The following is a 16,551-nucleotide window of genomic DNA, read 5'->3' on the forward strand; positions in this document are numbered from 1 at the left end:
GGACCAGCTCATTATTTTGAAAGTGTTAGATAAAGAGAAAGGATCGGGGCGCCTGGGTGGCGCAGTCGGTTAAGCGTCCGACTTCAGCCAGGTCACGATCTCGCGGTCCGTGAGTTCGAGCCCCGCGTCAGGCTCTGGGCTGATGGCTCGGAGCCTGGAGCCTGTTTCCGATTCTGTGTCTCCCTCTCTCTCTGCCCCTCCCCCGTTCATGCTCTGTCTCTCTCTGTCCCAAAAATAAATAAAAAACGTTGAAAAAAAAATTAAAAAAAAAAAAAAAGATAAAGAGAAAGGATCAAGTATTTATCCAGTCTTTCCTATGTAATCGGTATCTAGAGTACCATAATAACGGATAAGAGAGTTTCCCTTTCAGAGGTATTCCAACAAATAAATGAAGGATAGGGTTATAACTCATAATATCATATATGATATATATGATAGCATCGAGCCTTGAAAATCAGTAATCACATAATAAAGAGGAAAACAGACATTATATGTCTCTTAATGTAGAGCATAGTGCCACCTTGAAGTGGCCTTACCACAGTGATGTGACGTCAGTCTGATGAAGCCTCTAGATTCAACTACTGATTCATAGGAAGTAGGAGAGTAGTATGTTAAACTAGAGCATAGAATGCAGTCAGCAAAATCAGACTTGGAGATAACCTTATGTTATAAATAATACAGTGTCTTCACAAATACACATTAAGAGGATAGGGAAAAGGACGAATCCTATAAGCTAAAAGACCAAAACAAGCAAACAAACATGTAGGGTGCCTGCGTGGCTCAGTCAATTTAGCATTAAGACTCTTTGATTTCAGCTCAGGTCATGATCTCACAGTTCATGAGGTCAAGCCCCATGTTGGGCTCTGTGCTGACAGTGTGGAGCCTGCTTGGGATTCTCATTCTCTCTCTCTCTGCCCCTCCTCTGCTTGCGCACTCGCTCGCTCTCTCGCCCTCTCTCTCTCAAAAATAAACTTTACTTATATAGATGTAGTGTTTAAGGATGCACTCTGTGATAAAACCTAGAAGGTAAAGAGTGATTACCATAAATATCCAAATAGTGGCTACTGTTATTAAGAAGGGAGGGATGGTGGGGTTGTAATTGAGTAAGGGACATGTTGGAAAGGTTCTGGAGTGGCTGGTAAGATTCTGTCATCTGATGTAGGTGGTAGATACAAGGGTTTTCACCTTATAATAATGCTCTAAATTATATATTTCCTTTTTTGTTGTGTCCTGCATTTGAATTATACTAAACAATAAAAAACGTTTAAAAAACCCCTGAAGTTGCATGGGGTGCGTAGGAGGCTCAGTCAGTTAAGCATCCAACTTCGGCTCAGGTCATGATCTCACGGTGCCTGGGTTCGAGCCCCACGTCGGGCTCTGTGCTGAGAGCCATGAACCTGGAGCCTGCTTTGGATTCTTTGTCTTCCTTTCTCTGCCACTCCTCCACTTGTGCGCGTGTGCTCGCTCTCTCTCTCTCTCTCTCTCTCGCTCTCTCTCTCTCAAAAATGCATAAATACTAAAAACAAAACCCTGAAGTTGTAGAAAATCTAGAAAGTAACAATAGCAAAAGAATGAGATCAGACTCCATGGGGTAGACCAAAGCAATACTCAGAGAAAAATGCAGTAAAATGGCTATGTAGGAAACTAATACACAGAAACCATTGACATTCGTACAACCAGTTAGAAAAGCTAATGAAAGCTAAGGTTACAATGAGAGATAAAATACCAACAGATTTAACATGAAACTTGGAAGACTTATAGAAGCTTATAAAACTCTATTAAGGGAACAATAGAAAAGATACACATGTTCTTGGAAAGAAGATTATAAAGTTTCTATTTCCCCTACATTGATATATAAATTTAACATCCCAGTAAAAGTGCCATCCAAAGTTTTTAGGGAGGGCAATAAGCAAGCATTCTTAATTTCATTAGAAAAGGTTAGAAGCAGAAAAGTTGTGAGCACACATTGGTCTCTGTGCTGGGCATGGAGCCTGCTTGGGATTCTCTCTTTACCTCTCTCTCTCTCTGCCCTATCCCGCCCCAAAATAAATAAACATTTTTTTAAAAGGATATCAAATGAGATTATGTGTGAAGATGCTTTGGGAAGACATAGTGAGCTAGAAAGATGAGCAGTCAGTTAAGCATCCAACTGTTATTCATAACCTTTCTATGCTCCCTAGTTCCATGTCTCCTTTTGGGAAGAAAGGCCAAGGTGGGTAGGTGAGACTAAGGAGGTAATTTTCCTGGTTAGTTCTTGAAAGTCTAGTTTAATTTGCTAATGTTATTATAAAAAGTTTTATTGTAGCAATGCATTTTTACCTTGGAGTAAGCATTTGTAAGAGGATTCTTAAGTGTATCAAATTTTTATCAGCAAGTATGATCTTAGAACGGTAACAACAGTTGTATTAGAAACTTTCTTCTTAGTTTGCACACTAGTTGTATATATGACCATTTGCTTTTATTTAAATATACTTTTCAGCGTTCAAGAATACTTTGTTCGCAAATCCAATGCAAAGAAAGGCATGTTTGCCAGTACACATCTTGTATTGAAGGAACCAGGTGGTTCTAAATACGAAGCTGCCAAGAAGTGGAATTTACCGGCAGTCAACATATCATGGCTATTGGAGACTGCTAGAACGGGAAAGAGAGCAAGTGAAAGCCATTTTCTGATTGAAAAGTCAACTAAAGAAGGTTAGTACTTTTGTTCTTTTGTATGTATTTTTACAATTTGATGGTTCCTGGAATATGAATGTGCCAAAGCTTGTTTTTAGGAAAGTTCATTGAGTTTTGCTTTTCACATCGCGTGTAGTGCATATGATGTTGAACATTCCTTATCGGTTGGCAAAATAAACATGTTCATAGCACAGATGTTTAATTTGTATCTGCTCTCCACTGTAGGTACTTTCTGAAAGCTGGAAGATACAAAACAACCTTCTAGCGATCTAGGGTCTCAACATTTGAAGCCTTAAGATGTGGGCTCGGATCCCATTTACTGTTCCTTCTGTGGCTCACACTGACTATAATTCATGTGCTCTCTCTTCCTCTCCTCTTCGGACTTTTACATCTTTTCTCTAGCCTACTTCGTGCTTACCTCTTCATCCTTATCTTTCAGTTCTCAGCTGGAATGTCACTTTCCCTGGGAAACTTCCCTTAATCCACCAAGTACAGCCTTTGGCCAAAACTCCCTTCATTATGCCTTTTATACTTCTTATCCCAATATCCTAATTCTAATTTGCTTTTGTGTCTTCCCACTCATTATAAGCTCTGAAAGGGCAAAAAATATGCATGTCTTGTGCATTATATATTTTTCCTTGGCTAGCACTGGGCTGGCATGGCCTAGCCATCTAATTGTTTTTGTTAAATATTGAAAAAAGATAAGCGGATGGAAAGACACAGTAGCTTCTCTTCTAAGGTGATGGCATCTCTGTGCAAACTTCAGGGTCAAATCAGTATCTTGGGATTAGCTCTCAGAGCCATTACTTACCCATACAGACTGGAAATTTTACAACTGAGGCAAAGTGATGTTTAGGACATATTAAGATTTCACTAAGGACTTTCCAAAAACTCCACTGTATTTGTTAACTCAGAGTACACATAATTGGGATTTTTTTTTTTTTAACTCTGCCATTGACTTAAGATGACACTTAGATAATTTTTGGCAAATTGTGAGCTTTATTGAGAATATTTCAAGTTAAACAAGATGAAATAGAAAATTTCATTAATTGTTTCAGCTGATGTGCTTTGTCTAATTCAACATAGATTTTAATACATCATTTTGTTTTGTTTTGTTTTTGAAAAGTGGGCATATGGGGTCACTTGGATGGTTCAGTCTGTTAAGCGTCCAGCTTCAGCTCAGGCCATGATCGCACAGTTTGCGCATTCAAGCCCCATGTCGGGCTCAGCACTCTCTGCCCCTCCCTCTCTCCCTGTCTCTCTGCCCCTTCCCCCCCCTCACACTTTATTTTTCTCTAAAAATAAACGTTTAAAAAGTGGGTATATATAACTTTGTGGTTTAAAGTATACTTGAGAATTCATGTGAAAACTAACAAGGTATAAAAGATCACTTCAGGTGTGTCTCTTTAGAGACAAGTGATGACATTAGTGGCTTACATTTGTTTCTTTTCGTTTTAAATCTCTAGAACAAGGTTTGGAAACTGAAATAACAAACAGGGTGAATGTAAGCCCAGATACTGCAGAGCATCCTGTCACACACCTGGACACTCACAGGAAAACAGCCGTTACACCTTTAGATATGAACAGCTTTCAGAGTAAAGCTTTCCATGCCGTGATCTCCCAACACACCAAACAAGTGTCTGTGTCCCCACCAGTAGGACAGCCACTTCAGAAGGAGCCCTCCTTGCATCTGGATACACCATCAAAATTTCTGTCCAAAGACAAACTCTTCAAGCCTTCCTTTGATGTGAAGGTAACGTTCATAGAAAATGGTCCTGGAGTTAACAACTTCGTAGTGTATAAAGTTAAAGCTCCAAATTCTGCATCACCTCTAAAGTTTGTAGTAGTAAGTTTTGTAGAGATATTGGAAGGTAGATTCATGTTACTGAGTCCCACCGTATACTCAGGGTTGAGATAACAACTGGAGGTAAAATGGTGTGAAATCAGGACTGGGTTCAAGTCCTAGATCTGTCATGAACAGTGTGACTCTAGACAGATCATTTGGCATATCCAAGCATAGGTCTTTTTCTTTTGTACAAAGAGAATATCACTTGCCCTGAAAACTCACAGATTTATCATAGGATCAAATGAAATGGTGTGATGAAATAATTTTATAAATCCTATAAACACATTGCTACTTATGTTTCAATTCTAGCAGTGCACTTGGTGCTTGCTTTCTGAGAATGTGTCTATTACCACCTTATTTTGCAGTCCTTTCCCTTGAAAAGATGAGTTAAATCTGCTTCTTTGTTTGATCTCCTGAGCACTTGGAGTATGACACCCTTTCTAAAAAAAATTCATGCACAAATCAAGATCTCATTTGACAATAATTGGTTTCCTTTTATTCCCCAAAGATGATTTTCTTTGTTATTCCTTTAACAGCTGTTGGCCTTTCAAGTGGCTATTCCAATCGTTGTTTATGATTTTTTACTTTTTATCTATGAACCTTTGCACAAGTATAGTTATTACTCATATATTAGAGTTTGCTGATAGGGTATTAAGAAACAACATTCTAATAATTTTTACTGGTGCGTTTTGGAGTAGGCTTATAAAGTTTACAGGTTGTTTATCTTCAGAAAATAAATATGCATTGATATTTGGACAATTTTCACCAAGCAAAACCTTTGCTGAGATCTCTTCTAAAGTAACATTTTGTACTGTGATTAGCACTGCTTGTTATGCCTTAAGAAATAGAGGAAAACCACTGGTTTGATATCCGAGATCTAGAATCAGGCCTCTGCTTTGTTTCCTACTTCTTTCAGCCTCTTTAGGCTCCATCATCCCCATCTATAAAATCATGAGGTATATTTAGATGGTCTCTCAGGTCTTATAGCTCACAGATTCTTTGAATAGTAAATGAAATGTTATTAGTAGGCAAGACAATAGAAGAAATATTCCCAGTCATTGAGACGGTTCTTCTTTAGATACCTTTCAGAAAGGTACAAAACACACTCAAAGGTTTTATTGTTTAGAGTCATAGTTTACTTAGCAATGTTTTTCTCTTTCTTGGGGAGGGGGGGAGGTTTGGTGGTTTTTGGTGATAAAATAGTGCTTCATCTTAAAATCAGTGGTTCTTCACATTGACGTAACATGGTATATTGAAATTGTTGCTCTGAAAACAGAAGAGCCCATGGAATAATTACAAAATTGAACATATGTTAGGCCTCACATTTTAAAAATCTCCTATATAAACTTAACTTTTAATTGATATACATCAGAAAAGTACAACAAATGTGCTGCTAAATGAAGTCAGAGTTAACAGCTGGGAGGCCACTGTATATGTTCAGAAAGAGATCACTGCCAATGCCATAGAGCCTCCCTCATGCTGCTCCTCCTTACTGTTTTCTCCTTACTTCTAACACTGTAGCTTTGTTATGCTTGTTTTTGACTCTTAAATATGTCGAATTATAATATGTATTCTTTTGAGTAATTTTTTTCCTTGAGCCTTCACTTGAAAGCTGTGTCCATTTCCCTGTAACTGCATTTCATTGATTTCATAGGTGTGTAACATTCCATTATATGGACATGCCACAATTTACATATCCATTCCACTGTTGGTGAGCATTTAGGTGGCTGCTAGATTTTTGGTGTTACATAATGTGGACATTCTTGTGCATGTCTCTTGGAATATGTGTGCATGCATTTCTTTTTGATATATGCCTAAAAGTGAAATTGCTGGGTCATATTTCAACTTGAGGGGAGACTGACAAACTGTCAAAGTGGTATACCAGTTTATACTCCTACTAGTAATGTTTGAAGCACCCAGCATTCCCCATCCTTGCCAGCGAGGAATTATAAGTTGAGGTTTTTCTAACTTTTCACTTGGAAATAATTTCTAACTTACAAAAAGTTGCAAAATGAAAATACTAGAAGGAATACTCATATACCAATTGTTCAGAAATGGAGTTTTCATTACTTTCCAGATGGAAAGACTTTGTTTTTAATTTCTTATTACATTGTGATCAGAGTGTTTATTTCTGTTTCATAGAACTTACTGATTTTTTATGTGTATTCCCTGTCATATCAGTATATAATAACATTTCTTGATTTTTGAGAACATTTTGTGAGAAGATATATTCTCTATCAGGGATAGTTTTTGCTACACACACACACACACACACACACACACACACGTATACACGTATACACGTATACACACACATACATATATATACACACACACACACACACATATACACAAACACACACCCCTGAAGATCAGACTTTACTGATTATGTTGTTTAGTTAGATCCTTTATAGTCTCTCCTAAAGTTTTTCATTTAACCCATCTCATAAGTGGTATTTTCAGGTTTCCTAATATGGCGTGTTTCTTTTTTTTTTCTTGCATCACATGTGGTTTTGTTTTAGATAGGTGATTGCTATGTTAATTAGTACATAGATATTTGTAACTGTTGGTGTAACTTGGAATGTGTCCTTTGTCTCATTTAACACTTTTTGGCTTGTGAAGTCTACTTTGGTATCAGGATTTCAATCCCCGCTGTTTTATTTTCTTTGCCTTATAAATCTGTGCGTTCCTTTATTTTGGCCTCTTTGGATTGCTGTGTTTTAAATGTAGAATTAAGCATAGAACTGAGTTTTGCTTTATGAGCCATTTTGAAAATTATTCTCTTTCAACTGAGGGACCTAAGCCCTTTCACATTTAATATGATTTATATTTGGTCTCAATTCTGTCATATGTTGTAATTATTTTATATCACGTATGTGTGTATACTGTGTGTTTCTTCACATATTGTGTCCTCTGTTTTGGGATTTTTTTTTTTTCTTTTCATATTTAGGAAAGGATTTGTTAGTTTTATTCTTATGGGGCCCTTAAGCCCCCTTCTTACTTAACCTTTTGTCAGTTTTAAATTATGTTTTGACCCCTACTTATTGCATCTGTTGCAGTCAATGATCTTATTCTGTTTCTCCATTTTCTCTCTTCCACTGTTTTTAGTTATGTTTTTCTACTTTGTGAGGAAATAAAATGTTTATATAGTTTTTCAACCCATGGCCCTCACCCTTGTTTTAATCTTAACCCTACAATCAAATACGTGAAAGGCTTTCTGTCATCTTTTGGTAAGATGAAATTCATCCTCTAATAGAATACTCAGGAAGGTCACATGTGTGTAGCAGTTCCTGAGTTGTGCACATTCAGAACCTTTACCAAGGCTTTGATTATTCGACAGGTTGTAGTGTTCTTGGTTTGCATTTTTGTTTTCGTGAGTTTCCTGAAAATGCTGCTCTGCTGCTTTTCTTTGTGTATATTGTTTTTGAAAATTCTGATGCCAGTCTACATTTTTTTGTAAGTTATTCCATCTTTTGTGCCTGAAGGCCATGTGGAGTTTTCTTTTACAAGGATATGTCTAGAATACTGATCATTCTCCATCAGTTTTCCCTAGAACATAGCAGGTTTTTAAATGTTTGGAATTTGGATCCTTCTCCAAATGTTTGGTCTGAGAGATAAGAAGAATGGAGATGCCAGTCAGCTGAATTGAATGGAATGGATTGGGATCAGATCAAGAGTTTGTATTTTGGACACATAATGTTAGAGATGCCTGTTAGATATCCAAGTACTGTTGTCAAATAGGCAGTTACATGTAGAGCTTGAAGTTTGGGTAATGATCTGGACTAGAGAAAGAAATTTGGGAGTTGAGGTTTGTAGGTAATATTTAAAGCCATATAAAATTTAGATGCTAAGAGAGCAGGAGAAGAAAAAAAGTCCAGGAATACTCTCAGGGGTTCACATTTAGAGGATGAAACAGCAGGGGCGACTGGAGAAGGAGCCACCAGTGAGGGGAGAGAAAGCCTGGAGATTGTCTTAGAGGTCACATAAGAAAGTATTTGAGGAAGTAGGGGTTAACTATTCAGATGCTGCTGAAAGTCAAGAGAGGTAAGAATCAAAAATTGGCCATTGGATTTAGCATTATGGAGGTCAGTGGTGATCTTAACAGGAAGAGTTTTGATGACGTGGTATAAGTGCAAGCCAGTGTAGATTCATACAGGAATGCAGAAGTTTGGAGACATTGGATATAAACTATGCATTTGGGGAATCTCACCCTGTAAAGGGGAACCAAGAAATGGGGTGGTTGCTGTAGGGCAGAGTAGAGTTAAAAGAAGGTTGTTTTGTTTGCAAGATCGAAAAAATAACTGTGTGCCAATATGGCCAATCTAGTAGATCCAGTTGATGATGCAGACAAAACGGGAGAATTGCGAAAGCCACATCTTTGAGCTGGTGCGTGCTAGGAAGTACCAGAAAGCAAGCAGTGTTAATGGCACAGGTGCAGAAAGAAGGTAGATGTGGTATGGGAGGTTCTGATTTTTTTTTTTTTTTATGAAAAACCCTTTGAATGCTATATAGAAACCTTTAAAAATTTTTAGCAAATAGAAAGCCTTACCATGTTCTCACAAAAAAGATTAAACATTGTAAAGATCTATAAAGATAATATAAATCCTATTAAAAATGCAAGCAAAAAGAGTATTAAGAATCTAAAGAATAACTGAGGGTAAGCACTAGCCCTAATAGTTATTCATACATCGTATGAAGTTGCAGCAATTTAAGGAGTGTGTTATCACATGAGTACTCAATACACAGGATTACACCCATAGTTAGGAGAATGTATTATATGATAAAGGGGGCATTCAAATCAGGCAACTGGTTAACATCTGAGAATACACTTGGGATGAGAACTTAACCCTTACCCCTTATATCAGAATAAATTTCAGAGGATTAGATATTATTTACATACACAAAATGAAGGCATAAAAATTATAGAACAGACCTTGAGAGAGTCCGTTTGTTTTTCAGTAATCCCACCATTAGGAAGTCTTTTCTAACTATAACATATACCCTTAAGAAAGTAAAGGATTCTGGGGTGGCTCATTTGGTTAAGTGTCCGACTTCAGCTGAGGTCATGATCTCACGGTTTGTGAGTTCGAGCCCCACGTGGGGCTCTGTGCTGACAGCTCAGAGACTGGAGCCTGGTTTGGATTCTGTGTCTCCTCTCTCTGCCCCTCCTCCACTTGTGCTCTGTCTCTCTCTGTCTCTCAGAAATACGTAAATGTAAAAAAAAAAATTTCTTTTTAAAGTAAAGAATTCATGTGAATCTGACAGCATTAAAAGAAATTCTCCACATTCAACTGCAGATTTTACAAATGTGCAATAAAAGTATTTCAAAATTCTCCATGGCAAAAATTTGACAACAAATGGAAACAAATATATGTATATCTCAGTGGGTATGTATACATATAAATTTATGCAAATATTTAGGCAAGAGAATAAAAAAAAAGACAAACCAATAGGAAAAATGGGCAAGAGCTAGGAAGAGATAGCTGTCACAAAAACTTCAATAGAAATATTATAATGCATAAAGATGTTTAATATCATTTGGTATAATAGGGTGGGAAATTAAATTTTTTTAACCTGTCAGATGGGCAAAAAAGAAAAATCTGATTACCCACTGTGCTGTCAAGCATGTTGGGAAACATGCTTCAAGGCTCATGAGAATGTCAACATTGTTATATAAGTTTTGCTTAAATGTTTCCCTTTACTCTTACATGGGAAAAATGGTGTGTGTGCAAGGTTGTTCATTGCATCATTATACTGGCAAAAGATTGTTAATCTAAATATTCATCAGGAGAGCAGTGCTAAATACAGTCAGTCAGCTGTCTGCATGGAATACTATACAGATGGGAAAGAGGGGCAGCAGCATGGGCCCCTTCCCATGGAACTGTGGGTGGCTTGGGAACAGGAATATATTTTGTTCCTTTGAGGATTTTTCACAATTCTCAGCTCAGTCTGACTTATTAACCTTATAGTTCACATCTTGGTTATATCCATCTTTGTTTATCTGTTCCCTTCCCTGTTTTTTGTTTGTTCATTTTGGTTTTGGGTGTCCTTAATTTTAACTGCACCTCCTAGTCTAAGATTTGGCCGAACATGGGTAGCACAGCTGAAAATGTAAGTGTGTTTGTCTCTTTGAACCCATTTGTTGGACAGTACAAAATTATTTTTCTTTATTGTGTTCAGATGCAGATAATATTTCATTTTTTTTGTTGTTTGGAGGAAAACTGGAGGAGGCTAAAGCTGTAATCCAGTTAATTTTGAGGATTCTCCTCTCTCTCCTCTCTTTACCTCTCCTGTTTCCCTTTCCCTGTACTGTTTACGTTCCTCTTCTTTTATCTCTTCCCTTGTCTCCTTATCTCCTCTTCCTCTTAACCTTTCTTTCCATCTCCCTCACCATACATCTAGGATGCACTTGCAGCCTTGGAAACTCCAGGAGGTCCCAGCCAACAGAAAAGGAAACTGAGTACACCACTTTCAGAAGTCATTGTCAGAAACTTGAAACTTGCTTTGGCAAACAGCTCCCGAAATGCTGTTGCTCTTTCTGCCAGCCCTCAGCTGAAGGATGCCCAATCCAAGAAGGTAGAATTAGATTTCTTAGTAAAAGCAAGTTGTATGTAAAATATTTCAAATAATAATAGTTGATCAGTTTCTTTTATTTTCTTTCCAGGAACAGGAAGAAGCTCCAAAGCCACTTCACAAGGTAGTGGTATGTGTTAGTAAGAAACTCAGTAAGAAGCAGAGTGAGCTGAATGGGATTGCAGCCTCTCTAGGAGCAGATTACAGGTAGTTGACACAACTTTCTGTTTGGTACTGTTATTGTCTGAACTTATAGGAAAACCTAAAGTTATTGTGAGCATCCACAAAGGAACATTTATTTTTCCTTTTCCTGTATTGTATTGTCTACAGTCTCCAATTAATTTTTAATTTACTACATCCTTGAAAAATACCCTCTTCCATATCAATTCACTTTGATATGTGTATTTCATAGGGTGTAATGCACAAATATTTGAGAACCTATTTTGTGCCACTCACTATGCTGGAAACTTGGGTTCCATGAATTATGAATATAGTCTAGAAGAATCCTTGTCTTTAAGGAGTTTATAATCTAATAATACAGTTAATGAGATGAGGTCTGAGATTAAGCATATTTTTAGTAGTGATTTTCAGAGTAGAGCCCTGTGAGTAGTGCTAAAGTATTGCTACGCTCCTGAATTAAAGTGGTCTTTTTTTAAGGATGTTTTGATTTCTATTCATTGTTACTACTTTGGAGACCTGGGTTATCAGATCTGCCCCTCCTCCTGACAGCCAGGCTAGAGACAGGTCTCTAGCACAGATGGTGCGTGTGCCAGGGATGGAGAGGCCCTGGCCTATGCCAGGCAGTCCTGGGTTGATCGTACTCCACTGTCTGCAGTGCTAGCTTTCTTGATCGCTTGTATCCAACCATTTGTGGCAGCATAATGATTGGCTCTTCAAGTAATAGACAGTTGGAGAAATATGTTTGGCTTCATCTTCCCTTTGGTAAGTCTTGTTTTAGTTAGTTTTCTGATAGATTAGATTGGGAGAATATAAAAATAAAAAGTATCTGGGATAGTTATAAGCATCTTAATGTATTTAATGTATCTGTTGTAGAAAAGAAAAGCTTTTTACTTGTTATTATTTGTATTACCTGTTTCATATGTTACTATATAATCTTATCGACTGTATAATTACATGTTACAGTATTCGTCTTCCCTTTTACCAGTTGCTGAGTTCTTAGCATGAGCCAAGCTTTGTCTCATTTCATTCTCACAAAAGTCCTATGAGGGTGTATATATTTGTCAAAATTGAATGCTTTCTTTATTCTCTTTGGATGTGGACTTGATATAAGATGTAAAAGGAACCTATAGGACTTGTGTTTTAATAAGACTTAAAATGCCAGTCCTCTCAGTGTGAAAAATAGAATCTATTCTGAAATTCCTAAAAAAGATATAACTGATTTAAAGTTTGCATTAAATCTATTCCTGAAAGATTTCTCAGACTTGGTGATAAAAGAGAGGGAAGAACACTTTAACATGTAGAGTTTACAATACTTAATCCATTCTCAAATAAAACTGTCCTAGAAGTTCCCATCCATAAGCTAGAACAGAACATCCTGAAGAGATCATGACACAGCCTACCACTTCCTACAGTTTAAACATCTAGACCAGATCTCCTCAGCATGTCATAGCATTACCTCTACTAAATGGATTTCACAAATATAACTTAACTACTTTTGTAATTTTATTTTTTTATGTTTATTTTTTGAGAGAGAGAGATAGAGCGTGAACAGGGGAGGAGCACAGAGAGAGGGAGACAGAATCCGAAGCAGGCTCCAGGTTCTGAACTGTTAGCACAGAGCCCAACACGGGGCTCAAACCCACAAACTGTGAGATCATGACCTGAGCCAAAGTCAGACACTTAACCAACTGAGCGCCAGGTGCCCCAACTACTTTTGTAATTTTAAAAACTAAAAGTCATCAGAAGGCACGTAATCATAGGATATATATTTAATATGTAAATGCCTGTGCCTGATGACACTAGAAGAAAACAGTATTCTTATGTTTGCATACATATGTAAAATCACTTCAAACGCTGTAGCCACAAGGCTGAAACCGATGTAGAGACTCTGATACCATGAGCAGCATTTCTGTTGGTAACAGGACTTTACCAAGAGTTGTTCACAGTTTGGCAAAGTTACAAATTAAGCAAAGTACAGTCCTCCATCAATTACTTAGTTGGATGTTTGGTATATTAGTGTATATTAAAAATGCAAAAACAAAAAAAAACACTTGGGCTTGTAAGTAAAACAGGCTTCTAGACTCATGTAATTATAAACAAACTTTTTTTTTTTTTTTACATCTGTGAATTTGTGTCAAGACATTAGAAAATCATGTAAGACATGGGATAATTGTATATATAACTATACTTCAGGATTTCTAGCATCCCTCGACTTTACTGAATGCCAGTAGCACCCTCCATCATATAAACACATTATTGTAACAACCAAAATCACTCCTACAAATCTACACAATAGCTTGTAAAGTAACAATTTTGCTGAAAGCACTGATCTAGACCAGAGGGTGGATCACAGCATGCCTATTAGTTTACCTATTATCTGTGGCTGCTTTCATACAAGGCAAGAGTTGAGTAGTTGGAAAAAGAGATTTTCGCTGCAAAGCCTAAAATAATTATCATCTGGCCTTTTAAGAAAAACTTTTTGGGGCACCTGGGTGGCTCAGTCTGTTGTGTCTGACTCTTGATCTCAGCTCTGGTCTTGATCTCAGGGTTGTGAGTTGAAGCCCCGTGTTGGGCTCCATGCTGGGTGTTAAGCCTACTTTAAAAAAAAAAAAAGAAAGAAAGAAAGTTTTCTAATCCCTGGTCTCAACCATTTATAACCATTGAGAGTCTGTCCTTGAAGGATCTCTGAGGACTAAAACCCATAGTTTCTCTATTATCACAGTGAGTAATGAAGCAAGATGAATCAGGCAAAAACATTCTTCTATTTTTAAAATTATTTTTATGATTTATTTACATTTGTATTATTTTCCCTAACATCAGAAATAGGAACAACCATTAGAAAGACTAACAACTCGCAGTGCCTGGGTGGCTCAGTCAGTTAATTGTCCAACTCTTGATCTCAGCTCAGGTCTTTATCTCACTGACAGCACACAGCCTGCTTGGGATTCTCTCTCCCTCTCTTTTCTCTCTGCCTCTCACTGGGCATAAAGCCTACTTAAAAAAAGAAAGACTAACAACTAAATTAGGCAAGGTGTTCTTTACTATTATTTTTAAGGAAACACAATAGAGTAAGAAATAGAGATGTTTATAATATAATTTAGAAGGAAATATGCCTTAATTAATTTGACTATTTAAAAACCCTAAAGATATATTTTTTTTAAATGTTTGCTTACTTTGGGAGAGGGCACGCACATGAGAGAGAGTGTGGCGCAAGCAGGGGAGGGAGAGACCGAGAATCCCAAGCAGGCTGCATGTTCATGGAGCTGTCACAACTGTGGGATCATGACCTGGGCCAAAATCAAGAGTCAGATGCTTAACCAGGGATATTTCTTAGTTAGGAAATGGAAAGTATGTTAAGTGTCCATAAAGAGAAAACTCTATTTAACTTTGGTGATTTTATGCAGAAATATAATTTTACTTTCTCTTTGGCTTTTACTTGATCTTTTGAAGGATGGCACGTATTTTACAATTTTTAGATTACTTTCCTAGATCAGGAAACTGTTACGTGGGAAGAGTCAGGAGATTGTAGCATTATGTATTAGTTAATATGGGTTTTGAAGTCAAAACTACCACTTACTGAATATCCTAAAACATGTTACTTAATTGTGTCCTTTAGTTTTCTTATCTGTACAGTTTTAATATAATAATATATAATAATACCAGCGTGTTAGGATTGTTGCGAGGAATGGCTGAGATAATGTTGTTTCAAGTACATAGTTTATTACAGGGCATAGAGCAAATGTACAGTGACCAGTGACCTCCAACAACCAGAGGACAGATTGGATGTTTTGCCTATTTTATTGATTTGAAAATACCTTTATTGTTACTATAAAGTGATACTCATTGTAAAAAGAAAATTTAAACAATTCAGAAAAGTATAAAGAAGGAAGTAATACTTTTAAAGACTATCTTTCCTGGTATCTCTCTGTATTTACATACCTGGTGTGTGTAAAATTTGACCCCCCCCCCCCCAAAAAAAACGCCTGTCATTTAATGTCCATGTTTACTCCGGATCTTAGAAGTTTTTTGAAGGTAAATATATTCATGGAGAGTAATGATCGTCTTAAATTTAGATATTTCTTTTAGTTATTTGTTAAAATTTGGTTGTTTCAGATGGAGTTTTGATGAAACAGTGACTCATTTCATTTATCAAGGCCGACCAAATGACACTAACCGAGAATATAAATCTGTAAAAGAAAAAGGAGTACACATTGTTTCAGAGCACTGGCTTTTAGAAGTAAGCAATACTTTTTTTTCCTTTTCTATTAAATGAGAATGTATATAAACATTTCCAGACATAAGCTAGTTTCCACGTATGTAAACAAGTTTGATAACCTTAGTTAACAGTGCACATTTCATTTCTTTGGCATTAAAAACTTAAGATCTTTGGTCCCTAAATACTTTAACAAGTCTTTTTTTTTTTTTTTTAGCATTTATTTATTTTTGAGAGAGAGAGAGAGAGCATGAGCGGGGGAGGGGCAGAAAGAGGGGGAGACACAGAATCTGAAGCAGGCTCCAGACTCTGAGCCGTCAGCACAGAGCCCGATGTGGGAGGACTCGAACCCGTGAACTAAGGTGAAGTCAGATGCTTAACCAACTGAGCCTCAAGGCGACCCCATACTTAACAAGTCTTTAATGGATACTCTTTCTGACTTCTCTGATTCTTGTCGCTAATAAAAATGATGTGAAATAAAATGTTCTAAAAATTTAAGGCGAATTAATTTGGCACACCAGTGCAGTTTAGAACTGTGTTTTCTAGAATTTTTCTCTGTTTCTGGGTATTCCCAGGAATAGGATTGATACTTTGGCAAAAGCACAGGAATGAAATATGTTTTGTTCTTTAGTGTATATGACATTAAACGGTGAGAATAATTTTTCGTTTGTATGGTGGAATGTTTCAGTGTCACCTACTTTTCAAAACTTTAATTCTGTAAACTTTTGCCATCTTAGAACATAATGGATTGGTTGTCCTTATTCTCCTTAACATTATTTATTCATTAAGATGTTTTTCAGCCCTGTTTTAAAGCCTGCCATTGTATTGCAGTGTGCCCAAGAGTATAAGCATCTTCCTGAATCTCTTTATCCACATACTTATAATCCCAAAATGAGCTTGGATATCAGTACAGTGCAAGATGGCAGACTCTGTAATAGTCGACTACTCGCAGCTGATTCAGCAACAAAGGATCATGAGGTAGATGATATGGATGATGCATTTACCCCCTCCTTAAGCTGAATGCATAATCTTATAGTGCTGTGAAACCAAATTTAATGACTTGTTT

General features: G+C 37.0%; 1 protein-coding gene across 4 annotated transcripts in view; it reads left to right on the forward strand.

The window, feature by feature from the left end:
* TOPBP1 (DNA topoisomerase II binding protein 1) overlaps positions 1 to 16,551 on the forward strand; it is a 62,301-nt gene that overhangs the window by 23,541 nt on the left and 22,209 nt on the right. For all 4 annotated transcript variants that reach the window (XM_019436834.2, XM_019436844.2, XM_019436850.2 and 1 more), the window contains 6 exons: positions 2,480 to 2,691; positions 4,140 to 4,426; positions 10,922 to 11,095; positions 11,184 to 11,299; positions 15,386 to 15,509; positions 16,317 to 16,463. In XM_019436834.2, coding sequence (XP_019292379.2) covers positions 2,480 to 2,691; positions 4,140 to 4,426; positions 10,922 to 11,095; positions 11,184 to 11,299; positions 15,386 to 15,509; positions 16,317 to 16,463 — 1,060 coding nt within the window. The remainder of the gene's footprint in view (positions 1 to 2,479; positions 2,692 to 4,139; positions 4,427 to 10,921; positions 11,096 to 11,183; positions 11,300 to 15,385; positions 15,510 to 16,316; positions 16,464 to 16,551) is intronic.

The sequence above is a fragment of the Panthera pardus genome, unplaced genomic scaffold (genome assembly GCF_024362965.1).
Source record: "Panthera pardus isolate Hobbes unplaced genomic scaffold, ASM2436296v1 HiC_scaffold_16, whole genome shotgun sequence".
NCBI classification, from domain to species: domain Eukaryota; kingdom Metazoa; phylum Chordata; class Mammalia; order Carnivora; family Felidae; genus Panthera; species Panthera pardus.